The sequence below is a fragment of the Rhincodon typus genome, chromosome 15 (genome assembly GCF_021869965.1).
Source record: "Rhincodon typus isolate 14 chromosome 15, sRhiTyp1.1, whole genome shotgun sequence".
NCBI lineage: Eukaryota > Metazoa > Chordata > Chondrichthyes > Orectolobiformes > Rhincodontidae > Rhincodon > Rhincodon typus.
Window position 1 is genome coordinate 45,008,507 of NC_063346.1, and position 25,651 is coordinate 45,034,157.

At 40.7% G+C, this 25,651-nt stretch overlaps 1 protein-coding gene across 1 annotated transcript in view; it reads right to left on the bottom strand.

Annotated features, from left to right (window-relative positions):
• Positions 1 to 25,651, bottom strand: part of LOC109919602 (dynein axonemal heavy chain 5-like) — a 251,683-nt gene that overhangs the window by 53,847 nt on the left and 172,185 nt on the right. Inside the window, exons 52-56 of the mRNA XM_048605989.1 lie at positions 21,027 to 21,199; positions 17,991 to 18,121; positions 16,194 to 16,347; positions 9,415 to 9,682; positions 827 to 950 (exon numbers count right to left, since the gene is read on the bottom strand). Coding sequence (XP_048461946.1) covers positions 827 to 950; positions 9,415 to 9,682; positions 16,194 to 16,347; positions 17,991 to 18,121; positions 21,027 to 21,199 — 850 coding nt within the window. The remainder of the gene's footprint in view (positions 1 to 826; positions 951 to 9,414; positions 9,683 to 16,193; positions 16,348 to 17,990; positions 18,122 to 21,026; positions 21,200 to 25,651) is intronic.

Consider the following 25,651-nt stretch of genomic DNA (forward strand, 5'->3'; position numbering starts at 1 on the left):
TTTTTTTCTTTATTCATTCACAGGATGAGGGTGTCACTGGCTAGGCAGCATTTATTGCCCATCCCTAATTGCCCAGAGGGCAGTGAAGAGTCAACCACATTGCGATGGGTCTGGTGTCACATGTAGGCCAGACCAGGTAAGGATGGCTGTTTCCTTCCCTGAAGGACATTAGTGAACCAGATGGGTTTTTCCAGACAATTGACACTTGACTCATGGTAATCGTTAGATCCTTAATTCCAGATATTTTATTGAATTCAAATTCTACCATCTGCCATGGTGGGATTCAAACTCGGATCCCCAGAATATTATCTGGCTCTCTGGGTTAACAGGCCACAGACAATACCACTAGGCCATTTGGGAGGCTATATTCCTACATGAAGGATCTATTTCAGGTTAAAAAAAAATCACATGACCACCTTAAATTTAAAACTGAACATAACCATGGATTCCTTCCAGCTTCAAACATTCCTGGTGATACAGCAGATCACCACACTGGGGAATTGTCAATGACTTCCAATGTTTTGAAAATACAGTATCACTGGCCTATTGATGTTAAGTTGGCTTAAGGTATCTCCTCTGATGTTTTCATTTTTACAGGTGGATAATATTGGAGTGTAAATGTAACCATGTCATATGCAAAATCCACATTACAATAAACAATGTTTCAATCAGCAATACCTTAAAAGCCAATATAGCCAATATCTCCAGTATAATGGAGATGTTCAAATATTCAGATGCAAGCATCCTTACATTGAAAATTCAATAGTATTCCCACCAGTCATGTCTCTGACTTAATAGGTTAATCTCAATGAGTTGGTTGACGCACCTTTCAAAGTACAATACGCTTTTCTCTGCTACACCATCTTGGAAAGTACCCATGCACTCCACCACTTGCTGTTTTACCTCCAGTGTGCATTCAATCTCAAATGAGGACAAGAAATGGTCGGACACTAAAGAAAAAACAATGCATATATTTTAAAACCCTAGATATAAATCCAGGTAGTGTGTCTCCTTTGTTTAATGAAACAGAATTTCAACCAGTATTTCAGTTCCAACTCAACCTCAATTCAACAATGGTTGTTTTGTTATGGTCTGATGCGAAGTTCAGTGCCGACTCTCATGACATTTCCTCCCATCTCCCCTGGATCATGACCCCATTATGTAACATCAGGCTGTAGTTTCCAGGACTGACACTTTCCTCATCAGTTCTGGAGATTTCACCTCCACAGGTTCTCATCTCTTAGACCCCAACCCCGCAAAGCCCGTTTCTATTTCCTTCCCAAAAGCTACAAGCAGGACTGCCCTGGCACACCTATCCTTTCAGCTTGTTCCTGCCCCATGGAACTTATTTCTTCCTATGATGGAATCATAGAATGCCTACAGCGTGGAAAGAGGCCATTCGGCACATGTGAGTGTACCGACTCTCAGAAGAACAACCCATCAATACCTAGCAAACGCCCACCCTATCCCCATAACCCCACATTTACATTGGCTAACCCACCTAGCCTGCACATCTTTGGACACTACAGGGGAATTTAGCATGGCCAATCGACCTAACCCGCACGTCTTTGTACTGTGAGAGGAAACCAAAGCCCCCAGTTGACTCTATTTATCCCCCCTTTATTCAGCCTGTTCCCACTTACAATTGTGATTCATTAGATACTTTAGGTCAGTTCCATAATTTCCAGTTTTCTGGTCCTAGCCATCTCTTTTTCATCATGGATGTGCAATCCCTCTACACATCCATCCCTCATCAGGATGGTCTGAAAGCTCAATGCTTCTTCCTTGAAAATAGGCCTGCAGAGTTCCATCCTTCTCCTTGCTGAGCTCATTCTCACTTTGAATAACTTCTCCTTTAAACTCATCTCATTTTCTCCGAGTCAAAGGTGTTGCTATGAGTACCTACATGGGTCCCAGCTGTGCCTGTCTCTTTGTGGGATATGTGGAACATTCCTTGTTCCAGTCCTAATTGGAACCCCACCGACAACTCTTTCTCCAATTCATCGATGAGGTCTACATTGCTTCCTCCTGCTCTCACCCAAAACTGGAAAAAATTCAGTTTTGTTTCCAATTTCCATCCTTCTCTTACCTTCATCAGGTCCATCTCTAAATCTCCCTGATTCCTTGATTTTATTGCTTTCATTTCATAATAGGCAGCCCACTATTATCCATTACAAGCCTAATGACTGCCACAGTTACCTTGACTACACTCCCTCACAACAATATAAGGAAATAATAAGTGGTGAGGAATTTCAATGCTCTGCCTGGGTGTATTGTAGAGGTAGATTCAATTAAAAGCCTTCAAATGAAATTCGCTAATTAATCGGCAAAGAAAAATTTTGCTGTACTGTGGAAAATAGACAAGTGTGTGGATCTAGGTGAACTGCACTCTTGAAGAGGCAGCATGTACATCATGGGACAAATGGCTTTCATCAGTGCTATGATTATATAAATATTGAAAGGTCTGAAGCTATTGTTTGGTTCCTACAATAAAATCTGCTGCCTCCTACTTACAACCTCCATCTCTATCATTGGCAACTGTATGAAGTCAAATCAGACTGTTCACAATCGGAATGCCAAGGTGAACTTTCAATCACATATTCAAAACAACACAAAAATTGCCTATTTCTACTTGTATAGCATTGTTCAACTCCAACCCTGACTCAGTTCATCTGCTGCTGAAATCTTCAAGAAAGCTTTTGTTTCTTCCAAATTAGAGGATTCAAAAGCATTTCTGACCAACTTTCAATGTTCTATCCTCCATAACCTTGATCTCATCCAAAACTCTGCTGTTCATGTTGTAACTTGTATCAAGTCTCATTTACTCCATTGCTCGTTGGCCCACATTGGCTCCCAATTAAGCAAAACTTTGATTTTTTTTTAAAAAGAGATTATCTTTGTTTTCAAATGTCTGTATTGCTTTACACCCTCCACATTCTATAACTCGTCAAGTCCCACAACCATCCTAGATATCTGTACTTTTCTAATCATGACCTCTTAAACATCCTTGATTTTAATCTGTTCAAAATTGGCAACTGCACATTCAACTGCCAAGACCCTAAGTTCAGGAACTCCCTAACTAAATGTCTTTTCCTCTATACCTCTTTTAAGAGGTACCTTAAAATCTGCCTCCTTGATCAGCCATCTTATTATGGTACAATGTCCCTTTTATGTGGCTCAGTGTAAAGTTTGATTTATAACGGAATAATGAAGCATCATGGAATGTTTATTACATTAGAAGTGTTACACAAGTAGAAGCTGTTGCCGTTACATCATTTGGCTTACTGTTTCCTCAATCGTAAAATTGTAAAATCTATCCTTCTCAATCTCAAACAGAAGCCTACAAGATTAATTCAAATGGGAAAAGAGTCACACTGATACAGGAAGGGGTTCTCTTTTATGGTTGAAACATAGGCAAATTAATAGGGCAATGTGTAGCATTGGGATGTACCTGAAACGAAAATGTTCCTTGCCCAACACAACCATGTGGATCAGTACAAAATTCAGACACATTTTCTCCTTTGTGCAAATGGCTAAATTGAATTTTTCATCCATCACTGACTGATGCAATTCCAAACATATCAATGTCCAAAGTCTAATTTTACAAGGTACATTTTACAACCCAGCTCTATGATTCACTGTTTCAATTTGGAAATATCATTGCTCATTTCTGCATTGATTGGTTTTCAAAAATATTGCCATAACAGCAAAATTCTTCTCAAATAAAGGTTGAGGGTAATATCTGCAGAAATTGTCAAAACTATCATATTGAAAATAAATCTAATAATTTTTACATTTTAATACTGGATTATTGAATAATTTACTGGCCATTTAATATTCATAAAGCAACCTTTTATTCTGTTTTCTTCCAGGAAAGAAAAAGCAATAAGGTCCATTTAAAACTAGCCAGACTTCAAATGCAATACTTTACTGTTTATGAAAAGTTAGTGCAAATGGAATTTTCTCTATCTGTTTATTAAGTTGCCTAAATATAACTATGCTGATCAATTTAGTTTTTCAGCACAAATTCATTATTTGAAAAAAAAAATCAGAATTGCAGTATTGTCAAAACATTTTGTTTCCTTAGAATGAGCTAAACTAATGTATAGAACAAAAAAAGTACTCGATGTTACTTCAACAAGCATTAGAGTACTTCCAGGACATTAAAATGTTAGTGTAAGAATACTGCTTCACTGTTCAAGATAAGAATGAGTTAGTTCATCACTTTAAACCTTATTCTGTCAAACAAACTTTGCTTAATTAAGAAATTAAATGCAATGTCCAAATGTCTTAAGGTTAAATTAGGAGCTTCCCCAATGATTGAATGAACAAAGGCATCAATGGACCTCAATACCCTAAGTCGGAAGGGAATTTTAGCCAAGATCTCTAAACCTGATCATTCTCCAGTATCTCTTGCTGGAAAGTGCACGTTGACAGACATTGACAGAAAACAGGATACCTCCCATATCAATTAGCCAAAACATGAGGACTGTTTGCATCAGTTTGAATTCCAGATTAGCCAACCGCTGCAATAAAAGAATGGAAGAAAAAAGGTCAGAAAATGGCAATTAAGAATAAGTAAAATTATCCAAATGTTGGAAACTGAGGTACCTATTTATTCAATTTACACTCTGACATGGTGAAATTAATGGTGAGCATGTTGAGTTAGTCAGATGACTGTCTGTGCCAAAGTAAACATTCACAATGAGATTCTCCTTCCTTAAGCAGCAAATTGAATTTATTACCATCAGGTGGAGAGAAGCCTATATACATGCATTTGCATCTCATTAATTACTCAACTTGATGTATTGAACGTCCCCTTCTCAATTAACTTCTGCACAATGGAGATACTCGACACTTCAGAAATTCGACTGCATAAACCAATCATGTACCTGGTGACTTTATTTTTCAGCCTCGTCTTAGTGAGTACATAGCTTTGGCTGCCTGTGCCAAAACTTTCTCAATGGTCCTTGACTTCACTTTTACTGTAACCTCTACAACTGCAGTACATTTCTCCATGGCGACTAAGGCTCATGGACATATCTCCCTGACCTCTCTATTTACACAACTGGAGGATGGCAATGCACCAATTTCAGCCTCTCAGACAGCACTTCAGTGGACAGGATCATGCAGCAGTTTTTATATCAGAAAGGCACTTTAGAAGGCATAGCTGACAGCTTGAGGCTGTGAGTGTCACTTTAGTGCAGGAGACAAGGTAGGAGCACGTGGCTGTAGGAAACAGTGAGGCATCAATGTGAAGGGGGGAAATATGTTGCCATATAACAGGGTGTTGTGCTAAAGTCAGAGGTGGCAAATATGCCAGCAGCTTATGCAGCAAATACACTACATGTACACAAAAGAGCATGGCCATGTGTAAAAGGAAAATGGGAGGCATGTTTAGTGGGCTGCGGGTGAACTCCAGTCACTTAGGGGATGCTACCACAGTCAGTCCAGGATTGGACTAATTCTAGTCTGGGGGCTGGTCACAGTCAGGCATGCTTTGGTCCAACCGCTTGACTGAGGTTTGATTCCATTTCAGTCAAGGAATGTGGCCAAGATCAATCCTAGAATTCAGGGCTACAGTGTGAGTTTACCTATAAGGGCTGTTCCAGTAAACATGAGTTAGGTACTTTCTAATCAACCTGTTCAGGGACGTTATTACAACCCTCTGGAATAGCTGGACCTAGGTCTCCCTGTTTTGATTTGATTTGATTTATTAATGTCACATGTACCGACATGCAGTGAAAAGTATTGTTTTGTGTGCTATCCAGGCAAATCATGGCTTATATAAATACATCAGGGTAATAGAACGGAATGTAGAATATAGTGTTACAGCTACAGAGAAAGTGCAGAGAAAAATCAACTTTAATATATAAAGGGTCTGTTCAAAAGTGTCATAAGGTATGGTTAGTAAGTTTGCAGATGACACCAAAATTGGAGGTATAGTGGACAGCGAAGAAGTTTACTTCAGAGTACAGCGGGATCTTGATCAGATGGGCCAATGGGCCGAGGAGCAGCAGGTGGAGTTTAATTTAGATAAATGTGAGATGCTGCATTTTGGAAAAGCAAATCAAGGCAGGATTTATATACTTAATGGTAAGGTCCTGGCGAGTGTTGCTGAACAAAGAGACCTTGGAGTGCAGGTTCACAGCTCTTTGAAAGTGGAGTCACAGGTAGACAGGATAGTGAAGGCGGCATTTGGTACACTTGCCTTTATTGGTCAGTGCATTGAGTATAGGAGTTGGGAGGTAATGTTGCGGTTGTACAGGACATTGATTAGGCCACTATTGGAATACTGTGTGCAATTCTGGTTGCCCTGCCAAAGAAACAATGTTACAAAACTTGAAAGGGTTCAGAAAAGATTTACAAGGATGTTGCCAGGGTTGGAAGGTTTGAGCTATAGGGGGAGACTGAATAGGCTGGGGTTATTTTCCCCGAACCATCAAAGGCTGAGGGGAGACCTTAAAGAGATTTATAAAATCATGGGGGGCACGGATACGGTAAATAGACAAGGTCTTTTCCCTGAGGTGGGGGTGTCCAAAACTAGTAGGCATAGGTTTAAGGTGAGGGGGGAAAAGATTTAAAAGGGACCAAAATGCAACTTTTTTATGCAAAGGGTTGTGTGTGTGTATGGAATGAGCTGCCAGAGGAAGTGGTGGAGGCTGGTACAATTACAACATTTAAAAGGCTTCTGGATGGGTGTATGAATAGGAAGAGTTTAGAGGGATATGGGCCAAATGCTGGGAAATGGGAGTAGATTTATCCAGGATATCTGGTTGGTCTGGACGAGTTGGACCGAACGGTCTGTTTCCGTGCTGTACATCTCTATGATTCTATGGCTCTAACAGTGGGGAAGAAGCTGTTCTTGAATCCGTTGGTACATGTTTTCAAACTTTTGTACCTTCTGCCCGATGGAAGAAGGTGGAAGAGTAGCTGAGTGATCTCATTTTGGAGCTATTATAGTAATCAAAGTTTGGAAGGACTCCTCCATCTTGCTACTAAGGCCTCTGGAACTCCTGCCTGATGTGCCCTGCCTCTTTCTGTAGATTGATCATGTGATTTACAGTCAAGTACAGAGGCACATCTTAAATATGAAGCTCAGCTAGTGCCTGGTCCCCAGCATTCCTCAGAGTGTCAAGGATCTTGGGCACTTCTTCCTCCACCAGCTGTGGATGCATGTTAATGGTCTGTTCACCAGACTGTATCCCCATTTCTAATCTAGCTGAAGTACTAGTCAAGGTACAGGTGACTGCTTTGCTGATACATTCTCTTGGGGTGATGGGTTCAAAGATGGTGATGGCACAAGGTGACTCAGGTTGTAGCTTCTTGTCCTGGGCCTGGTGATAATGCCTACAGAAGAGCAGATAAAGAATTAATTGGTGAGGATACAGAATAATATATGCAGAGAAATGTGTTTGCCTTCATGCTAATCCAGGAAGAGCAGAGATTTCTGTTAACTTACTGGGTTGCTGGCCCATTCATGTCTCTCTATCACTACAGTAACTGTCCTAGTTTTCCTGGCCAGCTCAACGGTCCTTTCTTCAAAGCGATGAAGATCTTTAGTTCACAACAGAATCTCCCCCCCACTAACCTTGCTGCAGTTGTGTGCCAATGTCTCCAGCACTGGGCTAAACAGAAAGGTTGAGCATGATTGAAATGGCTGCAGGAGCAGTTTTTGAACATGTATAATCATACAAGCTGGAAGCCATCCCCAGTAACTAAGTAGGCAGGAGGGTTTAGTAGTTTAAGGGAATTAGATGGGTATGAGTCCTTGAGAGTATGTCATGTAAGTGATGCAGACTTTCGCAGGTTATGGAGCAGCAGAGCGAAAGTGAGTGATCCGAGTTTGTAGCAGTGGAGAGAAATAAGTGCCACTTATCTTTGCACACAGCAGGAGATCATTCATTCTCCTGTGATACTGCTTGTTGTCCAAGGCTCAAATAATGCTCGACAACAAGGTGCAGGGCTGGATGAAAACAGCAGGCCAAGGAGCATCATAGGAACAGAAAGGCTGACGTTTCGGGCCTAGACCCTTCATCAGAAAAGGTGATGCTGCTTGGCCTGCTGTGTTCATCCAGCCCTGCACCTTGTTGTCTCGGATTCTCCAGCATCTGCAGTTCCTACTATCTCTGATTCAAATAATGCTCCTTTTGTGGTTTCTTGAGTGCTACCTTCTGGTTTCCAGTGGCTACTTTTTCAGTCTCACAAACTCCTGCATTAATAACAATACCTTTTGTACTTGTGTTGTTATACAGGGAATTAGACACTCACAGAAGCAGACTACATCAATATTCCCAATATTTTTCACTGATCCATCAAACTTAAAGTCAAAACACATAAGGAAAGTATTAAATCTGAATACAATGGCATTTAAATTGTCACAAGACACCTGATACAAGTTAGTAACAAATGGTTTTTTAAAAATAACGGACACTTCTGTGAAAAAACTATCACTTTAAATAGTGTTTTCGATGGATTGGTGAAATCACAGCTAAATCATTGTATGTTTGTCTCTATTGCAGTCACTGCAACTCAAGAAATTCATAGCATATGAAATGTGATAGGACATAAATACAAATCTCTGTGAAATAAAACTGTTTCATATTAAATTATACCATTTACTCAATGTTCATTAAAATCATATCATTAAATCTCCATCATATAGTTGCTCCCTGGAAACGTAGAAGATAGGAGCAGAAGTAAGCCATTCTACCCCTCAAGCCTGCTCCACCATTCAATGTGATCATGGCTAATCATCGAACTCCACACCCTAATTTCACTTTCCCCGCATATTTCTTGATCCCTTTAGCCACAACAGCATACCTACCTCCTTCCTCAGGACACACATGCTTTGGCCTCAACCGTTTTTTGTGGTAGTGAATTCCAGTAGCCCAACACTCTCAAGGTGAAGAAATTTCTCCTCATCACAGTCCTAAAAGGTTTGCCCCTTATCCTTAAATTACATCCAGAATTCTTGAAGCTTTAATCCATGGACTCAACATTAACTTGCAAAGAATTAATTACTTCAGTTTTCTGTTGCCAGTTAGGTGAGTATTCTTTTATTTTAGACGTTTGAAACTGTATTCTCCCTCTCCTGACTTTTCAGCCACTCAAGCAACATACCAGCCCCTCTCTGCACTTTAAAGTTTCCACACCTCACTGAACCCACCCCCTTGTAAATCCCCACCTGCAAGAAGCTCTTCTGGTTCACTCACCATGTTTTCTAAAGTAACTCATGCAGCATTTGGCTTGCATAGATAATGAGCTGAGAAACATGTGATTGTGTGTGATAGGTCGCCCCTGGCTTTTTTGGATATGACACGAAGGCATTCATTGAAAATCTTGGCCAATGTTTCTCATGTTGAATCTTGACTATTGTTACATCATTTCCTGTGCGCTGAGATATGATCCTACCTGCAATTAGGGCATCCTTTGGCCAACGGCTAAACCAATCCATTGTACACCCAGAAATCAGTGCTGGGAATTTCAAAGCTCGATTACGAAACTTTTCTCCGACTGGTGAGAAACAAAGCACTACATGCAAGTTCTGCTGGACCCGGCTCATGAAGTATTCATATAGGTTCTCGTTGGTTGCAGGCCGTCTTGGAAACTCCTGCTTCAATACAGGAGTGAGATCATTGTTAACTTCATCCATTTCATCTCGTGTAAACAGGTTTGAAACCTATATTGGAAAAAAGGACAAATTAAAAACAACTTCTAAGCCAACCGTCAATAGAAAGTACACCTAGGCAAAATATCCATTGGTTTTAAAGCCTGTGACAACCTCACCAGGAAGTTAAGCTATAAAGCTTGCAGCAAGGTTTGTGCTTGATCCGAAAGCTACATCATCTTTATTATTTTTGCATGTTCAGGAAAATAAAGAAATACATTTTTCATTGTGTTAGATTGGTTCTGTTCGTTCATATGTGTGATTTTGAATAGTGTGCTGGGAGTTAATTGAGGCGGAAAAATAGGTGTTCCCTTGCTCATTCCAACCTTTTTATTCTGTTAGAATTAGTTCTTACTCTACAATGAGGGAAGAAACTAGCTACTTGCTAAGTATCCGGTAAGTGATTAAGGTCTATTTTATTCCTAAGCTTTAATATTGATTGAACACATATTTGTTACAAATAAAGTGAAAAGTGTTGTATAATGTCACCACTATTTGGCACCATCTTAAAAACACAGAAAAGAAACCAAGGCATAGAGCATAAACGTAAAAAATAACAAAATAAAGTTTAAGGTTCAACTTTACAGTCCTTGTTAAGTGCCTTAGCCATGGGCCTGGATTCAGACTCTTCCATCCTGATGCTGAGTCCAACACCAGCATGAAGCAAAACTTAGCCAAACTGCTGCCGTTGAAACAATGTAGCCATTCTTCAGCGCAATTTTGCTTCCACTGGCGCCATCACTGCCATGAGTCTGCTCTGGGCCGACCTCAGCACTGCAGCTGAAGGTGTCGGGTCTCAATCCGGGCCCAAACTCAACATAATGCCCACCACTGCTGCTGCCAGCTCCCACACCAGGCACTAGGCCCAATCTTGCCTCCCTCCGCTGCCAGGGACAGAAGCTTGCTTCTGACTTGCTGGAAAACTCACCACTGCTGATGCTGTCCAAGCTATCCACAAGACGGTAAGCCAAAAAAAGAGGAAAAAGGAAATGGAACAAAAAGAAAGGAAGAAAAAGGAAAAGCAGATGAGCCATGGACTCCTGAGCCCAGGAGTCAGAACACTGCTCTGCTTACTCCGCCGCCATCTTGACCAACTCCATAACATAGTACAGGAACTGGTGCTAAGATTAATATAATATATATAAAATAAAAATAAATAATTGAAGGAAAAAAACAATTAATTAAAACATATTAGGATGGCAGTGCATGTGATGTGTCTGAATTGTGAAATGTAGGATCTCCTGGATGTCAGCATGATCCAGGTCAATAACATCTACACTAAGTATTTGCAGCTCGAGTAACTTTGACTCTGTTTGAGCTAGGGGCCAAACAACGGAGACTGCAACACTTCAGGGATGGGTAACTTACCTGCACACTTTTTCTCAGGAAGCAGTCTTCCGATTTGTTCACTGTTCAGGAAGAGGAGAGTATGACTACAAGTGAGGCAGGTAAGGGGACCAAGATAGCATGAGTATAGATGCACCAGCCTTTGCAATTGTGAAACAGGTTTTTTTCAACTTGTTTGGATAACAGTTTGGGTGAGATAGCCGAACTTGCCACGATGTAACAGGAAACCATCCCAGAGTAGGGCAGCAGAAAGGAACGTTAGTAGTAGAAGGGGACAGTCTTACGAGGGGAATTAACACTGTTCTTTACAGCAAAGAGTAGAAGTCCAGAAGGCTTTGTGATAAGACAGCTGCTTAAGGTCAGACAAGAACATCAAGTCGGGGTGGGGTGGGGGGCTGATGGTGGATATATCAGCATGATAGATGTAGATGCCAAAAACATAGGTAGAACAAGGAAAGCGATTCTGCATAGTTAATACAAGAAATCAGGCTCCAGATTAAGAAACAGAATCTCAAAAGCAATAAACCCTGGATTCAAGAAGTGAGAGATACAGAAAGGAGGAAACTGAGGCCAGTGAGCATAACATCTGACATAAGCAAGATATTAAAGCTATAATTAAAGACATTAGCAGACCACTTAGAAAAAGTTGAAGGTAATCAGGCAGAGTTAACCAACTTATTTGAATATTTTGAGGAAATACGTGCAATGGATAAAGGGGAACTGGTGGATGTAACGTTCATTGAAATCATAGATTTCATAGATTTCCCGAAGGCATATGGTTATTGTAGAAAATAAAGGCTCATGATCTTGAGGGTAACATATTAGCACTAGTGATCGCTCCACAGACACCTCTGTCTCCTGACTCTCTTGAAGTTCTATATTACTAGCTAGCTTACTCTCATATTTCATCTTCTACCCCCTTATTGCTTTTTATAGTTATCCTCTGCTGGTTTTCAAGTCTTCCCAAACCTCTGGCTTCCTACTAATCTTCACCACATTGCATGTTTTTTCTTTCGCTTTGATGATGTCCCTGACTTCCCTTGTCAGCCATGGTTGCTTCATTCTCCCCTTAGCATACTTAATCTTCCTTGGGATGTATTTCTCCTGTGCCTCCTGAATTATCCACAGAAATGGTGCTCCATTACTCCACACCCCCATTGCTGCTCCGCTTTCTTTCCTGCTAGGCTCTCCACCACTCAGATGAGACCAGAGCTCTTCCAGTCCTCAACAGTATGCCTCCATTGAGGCTTTAGACCACTTGACTGCGAGACTCTAACACAGCAATGAGAAATTTCCCATATTCTCTACATCTTTCCAAATCATTGTTGAGCAGGAAAATATGTATGGCCTTGTAGCTCATCTACTCACAGGATGCAAACAAACCAAACCAACACCCTCACCCCCAACATTCCACATCAGCAGGCACAGTGACATATCCCAGAACATACACCACCCATTAGGGAACAGGGAGATAAAAATGTAGACCAGGTCATCACTAACCACAGCATCAAACAGAACTGGAGACTCTAGACCTCGCACTGTTCTTTTAGAGACAATGATGTAGGACAACTTCCAGGAACTCACAGAAATTGCACAACCAACACAGGGCCTTCCAGACTGCCCAAGAAATTCAAGAATATCCCTTTGTGTCACAACACAATCAACGAATGAGGAAGTGCAAAGGGCAGCATGCAACTACACTCCTTTTATCAGTCAAACAAAGAAATCGTGGAGTGCCAGAGCCAAAGGAAAGCAAGGAACAACTGAAATGTCAGCAATGTCGGAGCCCTCAGGAGAGATACAGGATGAATTGCTTTCAAACAACAAGAACCTGTATCACTGAATCAGAAGTCACACGACACCAGGTTTAGGTCCAACAGGTTTATTTGAAATCACAAATTTTTGGAGCATTGCTCTTTTGTCAGGTGGCAGAGTGGCACTCTGAAAGCTTGTGATTTCAAGTAAACCTGTTGGGCTATAACCTAGTGTTGTTTGACTTCTGACTCTGTCCACTCCAGTCCAATACTGGCACCTTTACATCATAACTGTATCGCTGAAGCCTTAAAAGATATGCCAAATGCAAGCTCCAGCCTAGAGCATCATGTGGTAGCAGAAAGCTTGAGAGGGCACTTCAAAGATACTGCACAACTGGAAAATTACTCCATCATGAACCCAGAAGGTATTAAAGATGAGCTTAATACAAGTGATGAAAGAACTTATGCAGACCACTTCTTCAGGGAAGAACATTGAAGGGTTACCCAGAAGATTGAGCTCAGATCAGCACAGATGGAGATTCATCTACAGATATGATCAATCAAAAAGAGAAGAATCCCTGCCAGTTCACAGAAAAATAAAAAGACAGAAAATAGGAACAGAAGTAGGCCATTCAACACTTTGAGTCTGCACTGCCATCCAATATGATTAGACCTGATCATTCTACTCTGTGCTCTTTTCTTGCTTTCACCCCATACCTTTTGATCTCTTTCGTCCTAAGAACTATGACTTATTCCTCCTTGAAAACATTCAATGTTTTGGACTAAACCACTTTCTGTGGCAGAAAATTCCATAGACTCAACACTCTCTGGGTGAATAAATTTCTCCTCATCTCAGTCTTAAATGGCCTACTCCATATCCTCAAACTGTCACCCTGATCGTGGGCTCCCCAGTCATTGGAAACACCCTTCCTGTGTTTACCCTGTCTCGTCTTGTTAGAATTTTCTAGGTCGTGGTTGGTTCACTCGCCGAGCTGGTTCATTAGTTCGCAGATGTTTCATTACCCTGCTCGGTAACATCATCAGTGCAGCCTCCGATGAAGCGCTGTTGTGTTTTCCCACCTGGTGTTTAAACTCTGGTGTCCGTTGGAATTTGTTACCTCATTTCTGGCTTTTTTTTGTAGGGGTATATATGTAAGGTCTAATTCTATGTGTTTATTAATGGCCTTCTTGGCAGAGAACCAAGCCTCTAGAAATTCCTATGCTTGTATCTGTTTGGCCTGTCCTAGTATCCTGATGTTGTCTCAATCAAACCGGTGGTTTTCCTTATCCGTGTGAATGGAGATGAGTGAGTACTGGCCATGTCTTTTTATTGTTCGTTGGTGTTCGTGTATTCTTGTGGTGAGTTTCCTTCCTGTCTGTCCAGTGTAATGTTTGTCGCAGTCTTTGCGTGGGATCTTGTGTATCACGTTGGTTCTGTGCATAGTGGGTAAGGGGTCTTCGGTTCAAATTGTGGCACACAAACCTATGTCAACCCTACACCAACTGCTAACTCGAACCAAAGACCCCTTTCCCACTATGGACAGAACCAACGTGATGTACAAGATTGGGGCGGCACAGTGGTTAGCACTATTGCCTCACAGCGCCAGGGACCCAGGTTCAATTCCAGCCTCGGGTGACTGTCTGTACGGAGTTTGCACATTCTCCCCGTGTCTGCGTGGGTTTCCTCTGGGTGCTCTGGTTTCCTCCCACAATCCAAAGATGTGCAGGTTAGGTGGATTGGCCATGCTAAAATTGCCCGTAGTGTTCAGGGAGGTGTAGATTAGGTGAGTTATAGGGGGATGGGTCTGGGTGGGATGTTCGGTGTGGACTTGTTGGGCCGAAGGGCCTGTTTCCATACTGTAGGGATTCTATGATCGGATTCCAAGATTCCATGCAAAGACTGCAACAAACATTACATTGGTCAGACAGGAAGGAAACTGGCCACAACAATACATGAACACCAACTAACAACAAAAAGACATGACCAGTAGTCACTCGTCTTCATTCACTCGAATAAGGAGAACCACCGGTTTGATTGAGACAACATCAGGATACTAGGACAGGCCAAACAGAGACAAGCACAGGACTTTCTAGAGGCTTAGTTCTCCGCCAAAAAAGCCATCAATAAACACGTAGAATTAGATCCTATATATACACCACTGCAAAGAAAAACCGGAAATGAGGTAACGAATTCCAATGGACACACAAGTTTAAACACCAAGTGGGAAAACACAACAGCGCTTCATTGGAGGCTGCACTGATGATGTTACTGAGCAGGGTAATGAAATGTTTGCGAACTAACGAGCCAGTTCGGCAAGTGAACCAACCACAGCATCTACAACCCGAGCTACAAATCTACTCAAGAACCTTAATTTTCTAGGTTTCTATGAGGCCCCGCCTTCATTTTTCTAAACTCCTATGAATAGAGTCCTAACTGATCAAGTTTCTTCATATATTAGTCCTGTCATTCCAGGAATCATTTCACCAATGAATACACATGAGGATGTGGCAGAAACAGTCCCAATGACACTGAAAAAACTACAACATTGGGGCTCCAAAACCTAGTTTTGCTGACAAAATGGCACACAATGCACCACATGGTTTGCTGGAAGGTGGCCCTGAACCACTTCTTACCAGACAACAGACACTGTGGCCATGTGACATTCAATTCACAGGAAGAAGCCCACCCAGAAAAACAAAACAAATGGTTAATTCCACCAACAAGAGCAGCATTCCACTATGGGGAACTTCCCCAAAGAAAAAGGAACAAATGATGTTCATCTTAGCTCCCAAGAAAGAAGCATACACCCAGCACCATTCTTAGCCATTCACCATGGGGGCTGAGAACAATATCAACATTGAAGCCTAATCCCCAACAGACTTGGTGGTGAGGAAATGGGATATAGGACAAAGAAGAGAAATGTAGACATGGTAATGATGAATAAAATGTAGACATGTTAATGATGGGAAAGGGAAAAAACATTCAGGGATAGGTTGAATACTTGCAGGGAGGTGTTGTATTAGGCAGCAGCTATCAATAAGATAGCTGATGACATCACAGGAAGTGATGTCAGATTATGTGACATACCGTCTGCGGACGGACTCACTCTATGTCATCATGCAGGGATCGTATCCTACTCTGTACATAATGTATATAGTTTAATAAGCACTTCTGTTTACCAAGATCTGTTCTGTGTCCCATCTCTAAGCCTGCTACAACATTATTTTAACTGACTTTGCTGTGGTTGGTGGTTTACAAAGCTGTCTCAGTCTCTGTGAAGGAACAGTGAAGTCTCCATAGAACAGTATACTCTGACATTCACTAGCAAGGACAGGAATAAAACTGTAGCATATTTTGAAAGGAGAGGAAATACTAATGTTGGTTTAAAAATATATCATGAACGTTAAAGATTGCACCCTACCTCTCCAGAAGACAGAACATTGTTCAGGTACTCCAGAAAAGCCTCATCCTTGATATCATTGTCTGTAAAAATAAATGTCACTCCATTTCCCTCCTGCCCAGCTGTTCTGTACAGAAACTTCAGATCCTCCAGCAGGTTTGAGGCACTGTATGACCTAAGCATACATAAATGAAGTTACATATAGTTAGTTCTATTACCTATTCTGTCGTGCTTCAGTACTTTCAATCGATTACAATAGAAACCACACAAAAATAAATCTATTGCAAGATGGTTTAACATTCTCATCCCAATATAATGTTATTGCCTTAATTATTCAGTGTGGCTTATTTAACAGTTTGCATTTTAGTAAGTACAGATTTCCCAGGACAGAGTGCAGCTAAGAACATTGCTCCAAGGATTTCAGAAATGACAAAGTTATTGCACAAACAAGGACATTTCTGAAACAAGAAGTCACCTAATGACATTCTGCTTTATTATATTTTTGAACTTAGATTAATTTAAGAGATATTAGCACAAAGTGTGAGCTGAAAACCAAAAGGAAAATCTGCTCTGCACTTTCTAATTCCACAGTGGTAGGAATGGCACCTCAACAACGTAGCAGATTAACTTATATTATAATGTGAGTGCAGCTGAACAGTGAGTGCAAGTCTCTAGATTTAGGTCAGTGGGGAGATAGGGAAGTGGAGAAGAAAGTGTTTGTTTGCACTTGCTTTTGCCCTTCCAACCATCTTGCCGTGTAGAAACTGGTTCCTGCTGAACTATAGGGAAAGGAGCTAAGAGTTAAGCCACAGCGGTCCTGCAGCATTGAATGATCATGCCAGCATGTCATGGGTAAGTGATGGTAGGTGTGTATTCCTCTTTTCTATCTCTTCTGACTTGTTTTTCAGATTAAAGATTCAGGGCCTTTAAAATAAGCTTATATAAGCATAATTCTTTTAAGAAAAGGAATAACTGAGGGCTTAAGGAAATCATGGCAGCAGAGCTCACATCTGTGACATTCTCCTCCTGTGTTATGTGGCAAATCATGAAAACTTCAGTTTTCTTTCGTGGGCATGTGTGCAGGAAGTGTATCCAGCTGCAGCTACTGGCTAACTGCATTTCAGAGCTGGATCTGTGGGTGACTTCATCGTGGAGTATTCACAATGCTGAGTATGTCATGGTAGAGAGGTGGGTGTCATAATATTGATCAGGGAAACAATTACAGTAGGAAGGAGGAATAATATCTTAGAAGGCCCCTTACAAGAAGCCAAATGGGTCGTACTTAAAAACCAAAAAGGAGCAATCACATTGCTCGCAATGTTCAATAAGCTCCAAACAGTCAGAGAAAAATAGAACAGCAGATATGCAGGCATATTTCAGAGCCATGTAAAAGAAATAGAATAGTAATAGCAGGGAATTTCAACTTCCCCAAAATTAAATAGGGTAGACATAATGTGATAGGTTTAGACAGCACAGAATTCTTAAAATGCATCCAGAAAAGCTTTTTAAACCATAGAAGAGAGGGAGCAGGTCTTTACTTAATTTTAGTTAATGAAACTTGACAAGTGGTTGAACTATCGGTGGGGGAGTATTTTGCAGACAATGATCATCCTTTAAATTCAAGATTGTTATGGAAATGGACATGGCCCACATGATTCAGGCCCCTATAAGACTCTGCCCTAACATTTTAATCCAAAAGTAGAGATAGGCATCAGGTAGTCCATTCATGGACTATAAGCTGATCAGATATACAGTTGCTATTATTCTTTGACATGCTGTTCATACCAAGAAATATTAATACTTCAGTTGTGGATTTACCTTGTGAGAGTGACTTGGAATGTCTGGTATCCAGCAATAAATGAAGTAAGTCTTGTCAAGCTCTGTTTTCCTGACCCACCCACACCAACAAGCAAAGCATTACCTCGAGGAGTTCTAATGATACGCGATATCTATAAGTGAATCCCGAGACAAAGGTTAAGATGAAAATCCTATCATCAAAAATAATTGAAGAATTGTAGACAAGGACATTATAAATGATGATTGAAAATCAATCACAAAATTTTAAAAAATTATATACGATCATGTCACATCATAAAATTAATTCAGTTTTCCCTATATGGTTTATGATTAATCTCAGTTGCAATAGTTGCAGCGAAATTTTATCTTTTACTATACACTCTTTCCCCTGAGCTACTTTTAGAAAAATGATTGAGATGCACCCTCTCCCGTTGGCCAAATGTGTTTGCTTGTGCCTTCAGCAACATCAGCCATACATTCTGGAATAGCCTTCCTAAACCCTTCTGTTTAATTTCTTTTTCCTCCTTTAAGACCTTCCTTAAAGCCTATCACTTTGAGTAAACAGTTGGTTGACACATCACCCCATATCTCAATAACTCTTTTTTTAGATCAGGATCTATCGTAATTTAAAGCTTTGCCTCCGTGATGCAAGTTTCTACACATGAATGACAATGTACAAATGTAACTTATTCTATTCAAAGTTGTGCTAAAAACTTGCCACCCAACTTTAAGAAGGGATTCACAAAATAAAGCTTGAAGGAAAATAAAGTTAAAAGGAGAACTGACTGAGGTCAATAATTTAATAAAGGATATTGAATCCTATAGCCAGGAATCCTTGGTAGACCTCAGTTGACTTCTGACTGTAACAGCAATGCAAGTGCAAAAATGGGACTGGAACTCCATAATGTGAACTTCCATCTTCCCTAGTCCATAATAGGTTTGGCTTAAGAATGGTGGCCTCATGAGATGAGTTATATCAGCCTCCAGAAGAATATAATCCAGCCCTATCTTGCTTTGAAGAGCAGTGAAAGGCAACAGGTTAGACTTGAAGCCTGGACTCCATAAAAGATGAGGTCAAATTTTGAATTTTAAAATCAGCCATTTACACAGGAAAATGACAGATTAAAATAAAACAGAAGGTTACATGAGTTGCAGAGATGGCCGATGTACCAAGGAGAATCTGCTGATCACATGCAAATTAAATGACATCTCCCCCAACCCATTTCCTCCGCATCACCACCTACCCCTCCTGCAAACCTTGGGGGAGTCAGCCTTGAAGATCAGTAAGACTGTTACTACTGGGACTGCAGTAAATTTCAAAGGCCATAATGATGCCACCAAATAATGAAACCCTATCAAAACTGTTCAAAATCAAAAACAGAAGAGACAGATTTAAATGGGAGGAAAATGTCAAAATAAACTGTTTTACCTGGTGTTGCTAGCATGAACTGTTGGTCAGTGCACCTGTGGGACTCCAAGGCTATTCTTTGAATTGTATCATGGGATTTTTTTCCCACCTCAATTTAATATCATCCAAAAGATGGCAATTTCAACACTGTACTGCACTGAAATATCAGCCCAATGTTGTGATGACGGATGAGCCCTGAAGCATTTATGGGCACATTGAATTTGTAATTACAAAATATTTTTGTTACAAAAGGACATACAGCCAAAATTTGTTTGTAGATATGAATTCAATGACTGTCTAGAGAGACACACCTTGAAATGTCACACCTGATGAGATGTCAAGGAGGCTTCAAAGGAATGGACTTAACTGGGAGAAGTACAAACTGAGTTGTAATCTCCTGGGAATTATCACAGAAAGTTAACATGATGTGGAGGCAAAGACAGTAGGAAACATGGTTTTGTGTCTTCCTCTTTGAAGAGTGCACAATAACAGTGGTTGAAAGCCAGTTCAACCTTGGTCTGTCTGTGCTAGTAGAACAAAGTAAAGTCACTATATTACTTCTGGATCACAGGACTGTTCTATTCTGGGAGAAAGAGAGACGACTAGTGGTGATTTAACATGAGAATCACCTTGCCTCAGGCACTGGTAACCTCAGCCAGTGCAGGAATTGAACGGAAGTTGTTGGCATCACTCTGCATCACAAATCAGTCATCCAGCCAACTGAGACAACCGACCCATGCTGGTGGAATAAGGTGTGCTAGTAAGCTGAGGTGCCCATGCGTGCCATTTTGCTGAGGTACTCATGTGTAACAGCCTGAGTTTGAGGTGTATTGTGAAGGTCAAAATCAAAAATGGTCCACTAGTCATCCACACTTCACAGATAAAAGACTTCCTCACTCTGACAGCTGCCAACCAGCAACTGTCAAAAAGAAACAATTTGAAAGTATTTCAACTAATCTGCCAAGCCCAGAATCCTGAAATCAACTGCACATCTACCAATGTGTAGGAACAGTCTACTCTTCATGAATGACTCAGAGACTGTATTGCATATTTTTAACATTTTACCTTTTCTTGGACTCACTTCTCATTTCTAATCTGTGTATTTATTGCATTTTTTCACTACATTTAGTAACTAATAATCCCATTCTTTTCATTAACTCAAGACAGCCTGGTTAAATTGGCTTCTTTTGGAACATAAGTTTGGTCTCAGGGAAAGCTATCCATAACGAAGATGATCTTTTGTAAATTAATTTTGTAGCAAATAACTGAGTTGGGCAGATGAGTAAAAAAGGGGAGCTAGTTTATCCATCCTCAACTGAAAACTTGACAATTTGGGGTTTTCCATTTGGAACTGTAATAACTCGAGAAACCTTATCCAGGGTCTGGTCGCAACATTAGCTTATGCATTCTAGTCTTTGGAGTAAGGTTTTAGACTTCAGTCTACTAATTCAGAGGCGAGTGAAACAAGGCTAAAATCAGAAAACAATATTCCAGCCAACCTTAATCCTTTACTCCTAAAATTCCCAATAGTTTTGTCAATTCACTATGAACAAATATTAATCCAAACTCAGGCTTATAACAGAAAATCAGAATTCTCAAGTTTAGTAAGGGCTGAATTTTGTTCACAAGGTAAATAAATTCTATCCCACCTTGGCAAGGTGAATCATAGCATCTTCAAAGAAGACTAAATCTAAGTGCCCCCCGCGTACAGTCTCGTTGTAAAGGAACATGAATAGGTTCAACCTCTCTTTCAGCATATCTAAAGATTCAACAGCCTCATACACTTTGGGCATCTCATATTCTGTATCTTCTGGTTCCTCTCCTGGAAATAGTAAAAGAAAGAACAAATTATTCTGTACATTTTAACATGGAACATAACAGATGGGCATTCTCGAGGAAATAGAAAGGTTAGCTATTTCTCCCCTAAAATTTGAATATGAAAATTTAAAAGCAACTCAATCAGCTGAGCATAGAAAATGCTAACAGTGTACTTAAATACATTCTATAATTAGGAGCTTCTCTGAACAAAATGAATTCGTGAGATGCAAATGAAATGCAAAACAATTTGTGCAGCTTTTATCTCAAGGTGAATAAAACTGAAGAGAATTTTTTTTAAAAAAAACTAATTTCTGAAGAACCAGCAATTTAAGGTTTGGATTTTAACAGGTTCAGCAAGACCTGCACAGAATTCAGGTAAGTAACTGATAAGTAGCAAGTAAATGTTGCAAGACATTGTGCCAGGCATTGACCAATTTGAACATGAGAGAATCTAACCACCAGCCCTTCAATGGCATTACCACGACTGAATTGTCTGACTATCAACTGTCTCAGGGTGGGAGGGGGGACATCAGAATCTGAACTTGACCAGCAACATTAAATACCATGACTATAATAGTGGGTAAGAAGCTAGGAATTCTTAGATTTAGATTTTTATTGTCATGTGTACTTGAGTACAGGAGCATAGTGAAAAATATACAAAGAATTCTGTACTGAGTAATGCATCCTGAGTCTCCAAAGCTGTTTCACTTTCTACAAAGCAAACTGGATGGAATGTCTTCCAATTACTCGGATGATTGCAGATACACAAAATGCTATCAAAAGGGAAAACAATCTACTTGATCGGCACTCCATCCACCACCTTAAACATTTACTGCCTCCTCCACCATAGACTTTGAGTGTGTGAAATGCACTACAGCAACTCACCATCATTAGCTACTTCCAAATCCACCATTTGTACCATCTAGAAGGAACAAAAGCAGCAGATACATGTGGAACACCCATCAAGATCTTCTCCTAGTCACACACCATCCTGATTTGTTCTACTATTCCTTCATTGTCAGTGAGTCAAAATGCAGAAATTAACTGGCCCTCCCCTAGCTCTGAAGATTACCTTTGCTACACAATAATGGGTCAAGATGATAACTCCTCAATTTCTCCTCCAGGGCAATAACTGCTGGCCTTGCCATTGATACCAACGTTCCATGGATCAATAATAAAAAGCCCCTTTTAATTTGAGCCAGGTTTTCACTAGCCCAAATTAGACTCAATTTTGGCTGGTTTGGGAGCTGACGCCAATAATTCAGGTGGGCTCAAGTCCAGTAACTGTGGGTGCTTAGCTTTGCGTTAATGTTTAATTGCTCACCATGATTGTAAAATTGTGACCCTAAAATGACGAGATTTGATTCTGAGGAAGGGTGACTGGACCTGAAACACCAACACTGTTCCTCTCTCCACAGATGCTGCCAGATCCGCCAAGACCAACCAGCAACATCCCCCCTTGCCTTGGATTTGATTTTTTTTTTGTCTTTCATTTCCAGAAAAATGAATCCAAAATAGTGAAAGAATTTGAAATTCAACATGTGGCTGAAAAAGAGGAAGTTACGTTTAAAATTTCAGTTTTGAAGTTTGTCTGCCAGTTCTTTTCGTCGCTGCATCTGCCAAATGTTGTTGTATGTTCAGCAGGTAAAGTATCTTTCATGGACAATCAGTCCTTTATGTGGTGTTCATAGCAACGTTTCATCTGAAGGGAACTCTGCAAACCAATAGCTCAAAACTACCCAACAGTTGATTCCATCAGAAACTACAGCCAGAGCCACCTTCCTCTTTTCATTAATTTCCACTCCAAAGTCAAAAATACAGTAGCTGCAATTGCACATGAGAAAACACACACTTGCGATATTACATAGATGCCAGTATTGCAGAATTCTCAGCATATCCATCTGGGAAGCACACACAAACAGTACAGGTTTCATGCTACACAGGGCACTTAAAGCTCCAGGCATATGGGACCCTCATTTTTCCTGATATGTATCTAAATGATATAAACCCTGGTGTACAGGGCACCGATTTGAAGTTTGTGGATAATACAAAACTTGGGGACATGTTAAGTTGTGAAAAGGATAGTGTTGAATCTCAAGTGAATATGAAAAAGATGGTGAAATGGACAGACTGGTGGCAGATGAAGTTCAGTGTGTAGAAATATCAGGAGATTTATCATGGCAGGAAGAAGACTTGAAGCACCATCGCATACAAGGCAGGAAGTGTTTCTAGGAATAGTACTCGAGTAGAAAGATAAACATATAAACCTTGAAAATAAGAGCAGGAGGTGGCCTTCAAGCCTGCTCCACCATTCACTATGATCATGGCTGATCATCCAACTCAGTACTCTGTTCCTGCTTTCTCCCCATACCCTTTGATCTCCTTAGCCCTAACATCAATATCTTGAAAGCATTCAATATTTTGGCTTCAACCACTTTCTGTGGCAGAGAATTCCAGAGGCTCGCCACCATTTGGACCTCATCTCAGTCATAAATGGCCTATCCTATATCCTTCAACAGTGACCTCCTGGTTCTGGACTCCCTGGTTACCGGGAACATCCATTTTGTGCTCCCCCTGACTAGTCCTGTTAGAATTATATAGGTTTCTATGAGATTCCCCCTCATTCTTCTAAACTCCAGGTACTTGATGCCAACTGAACCTGCATGTTGACCTTAAGAGAATCCTGAACTAGGATTCCCAAGTCCCTTTATGCTTCAGAATTCTGAAGCCTTTTCCCTTTTAGAAAACAGTCCATACCTCTATTCTTCCTACCAAAGTCCATAACCTCTTACTTCCTCACATAGTATTCTATCTGCCACTTGTTTGCTCACTCTCCTACCCTGTCCAATTTCTCCTGCAGCTTCCCCACTTCCTCAACACTACCTGTCCCTCCACCTATATTTCTGTCATCTGCACACTTAGCAGCAATGCCTTCAACTCCTTTATCCAGATCGTTAATGTACATCATGAATAGTTGTGGTTCCAACACGGACCTCTGCAGAACTCCACTCATCACCAGATGCCATCTTGAAAAAGGACCCTTTATCCCCACTCTGCCTTCGGCCATCTGCCAATCCTCTATTCATGTCAGTATCTTGCCCCTAACACTATGGACTCACATCTTACTTAGCAGCCTTCTGTGCAGCACCTTGTCAAAGACCTTCTGGAAATCCAAATAGATCACATCCACTGGCTCTCCTTTGTGTAACATGCTCGTTACTTCCTCAAAGAATTCTAACAAATTTGTCAGGTATGACTTCCCCTTGATGAAGCTGTGCTGACTCATCTCTATTTTACCATGCATTTCCAATTACTCCACAGTCTCATCCTTAATACTAGACTCTAAAATCTTACCAAAGACCGAGTTCAGGCTAACTGGCCGATAATTTCCTATCTTCCGCCTCTCTCCCTTCTTAAACAGGGGTGTTACATTAGCCATTTTCCAGTCCTCTGGGATTCTTTCTGACTCCAGTGATTCCTAAAAGATCACTGGCCGATGTCTCCTCAATCTCTTCAGCTACCTCCTTCAGAACCCTTGGGTGTAGTCCATCTGGTCTGGGTAATTTGTGCGCCTTCAGACCTTTCAGCTTCCCTAGCAGCTTCTCCTTAGTGTTGGCCATTATACTCACCTCTGTCCTGACTCTCTTGAAATTCTGGTATGCTACTAATGTCTTCCATTATGAAAACTGACGCAAAGTACCTATTCAGTTCCTCCATCATTTCTTTGTTCCCCATTACTACTTTTCCAGCCTCATTTTCCAGTGGTCCATTGTCCACTCTTGCCTCTCTCTCACATTTTATATATCTTTAAAAAAAAAATGCTTGCAATCTTCTTTTAACGTTACTAGCTCATATTTCATCTTCTCCTCCCCTTGTTGTTGTTTTAGTTGTCTTCTACTGGTTTTTAAAGGCTTCCCAATCCTCTGGCTTCCCATTAATCTTCATCACATTGTGTGCTTTATCTTTCACTTTTATGGTGTAGCTGTCTTCTTTTGTCAGCCCTGGTTGCCTCGTCCTCCCCTTAGTATGTTTCTTCTTCCTTGGAATGAATTTCTTTCATTTCTAATCTCCATCAATCCTACAACTCTCTGGACATTCTGTCTAAGACCAATTCTAGCCTTTCATGCAACCCAGCATCCATTGACCCACCAATAACATCTTGGCTTGAAGTCTGGGGATTTGCTCCCGACAATAAAATCAGAAATTGCTGGAGAAACAACAGGTTTGGCAGCATCTGTGGAGAGAAAACAGTAAACATCTCGGGTCTGGTGACCCTTCCTCAGAACTGGACTTGGAACAATAGCTCTGTTCTCTCTCCACAGATCCCACCAGACTTGTCGAGTTCACCCAGAAACCCCTACCCTTCTTTCCCCATAGCTGACTGTCCTTCCTACCCTCTTTTCCATAAATGGAGAGGTTCAAAGGAGGACCTAAAGAGGAGAAAGTACAAAAAACA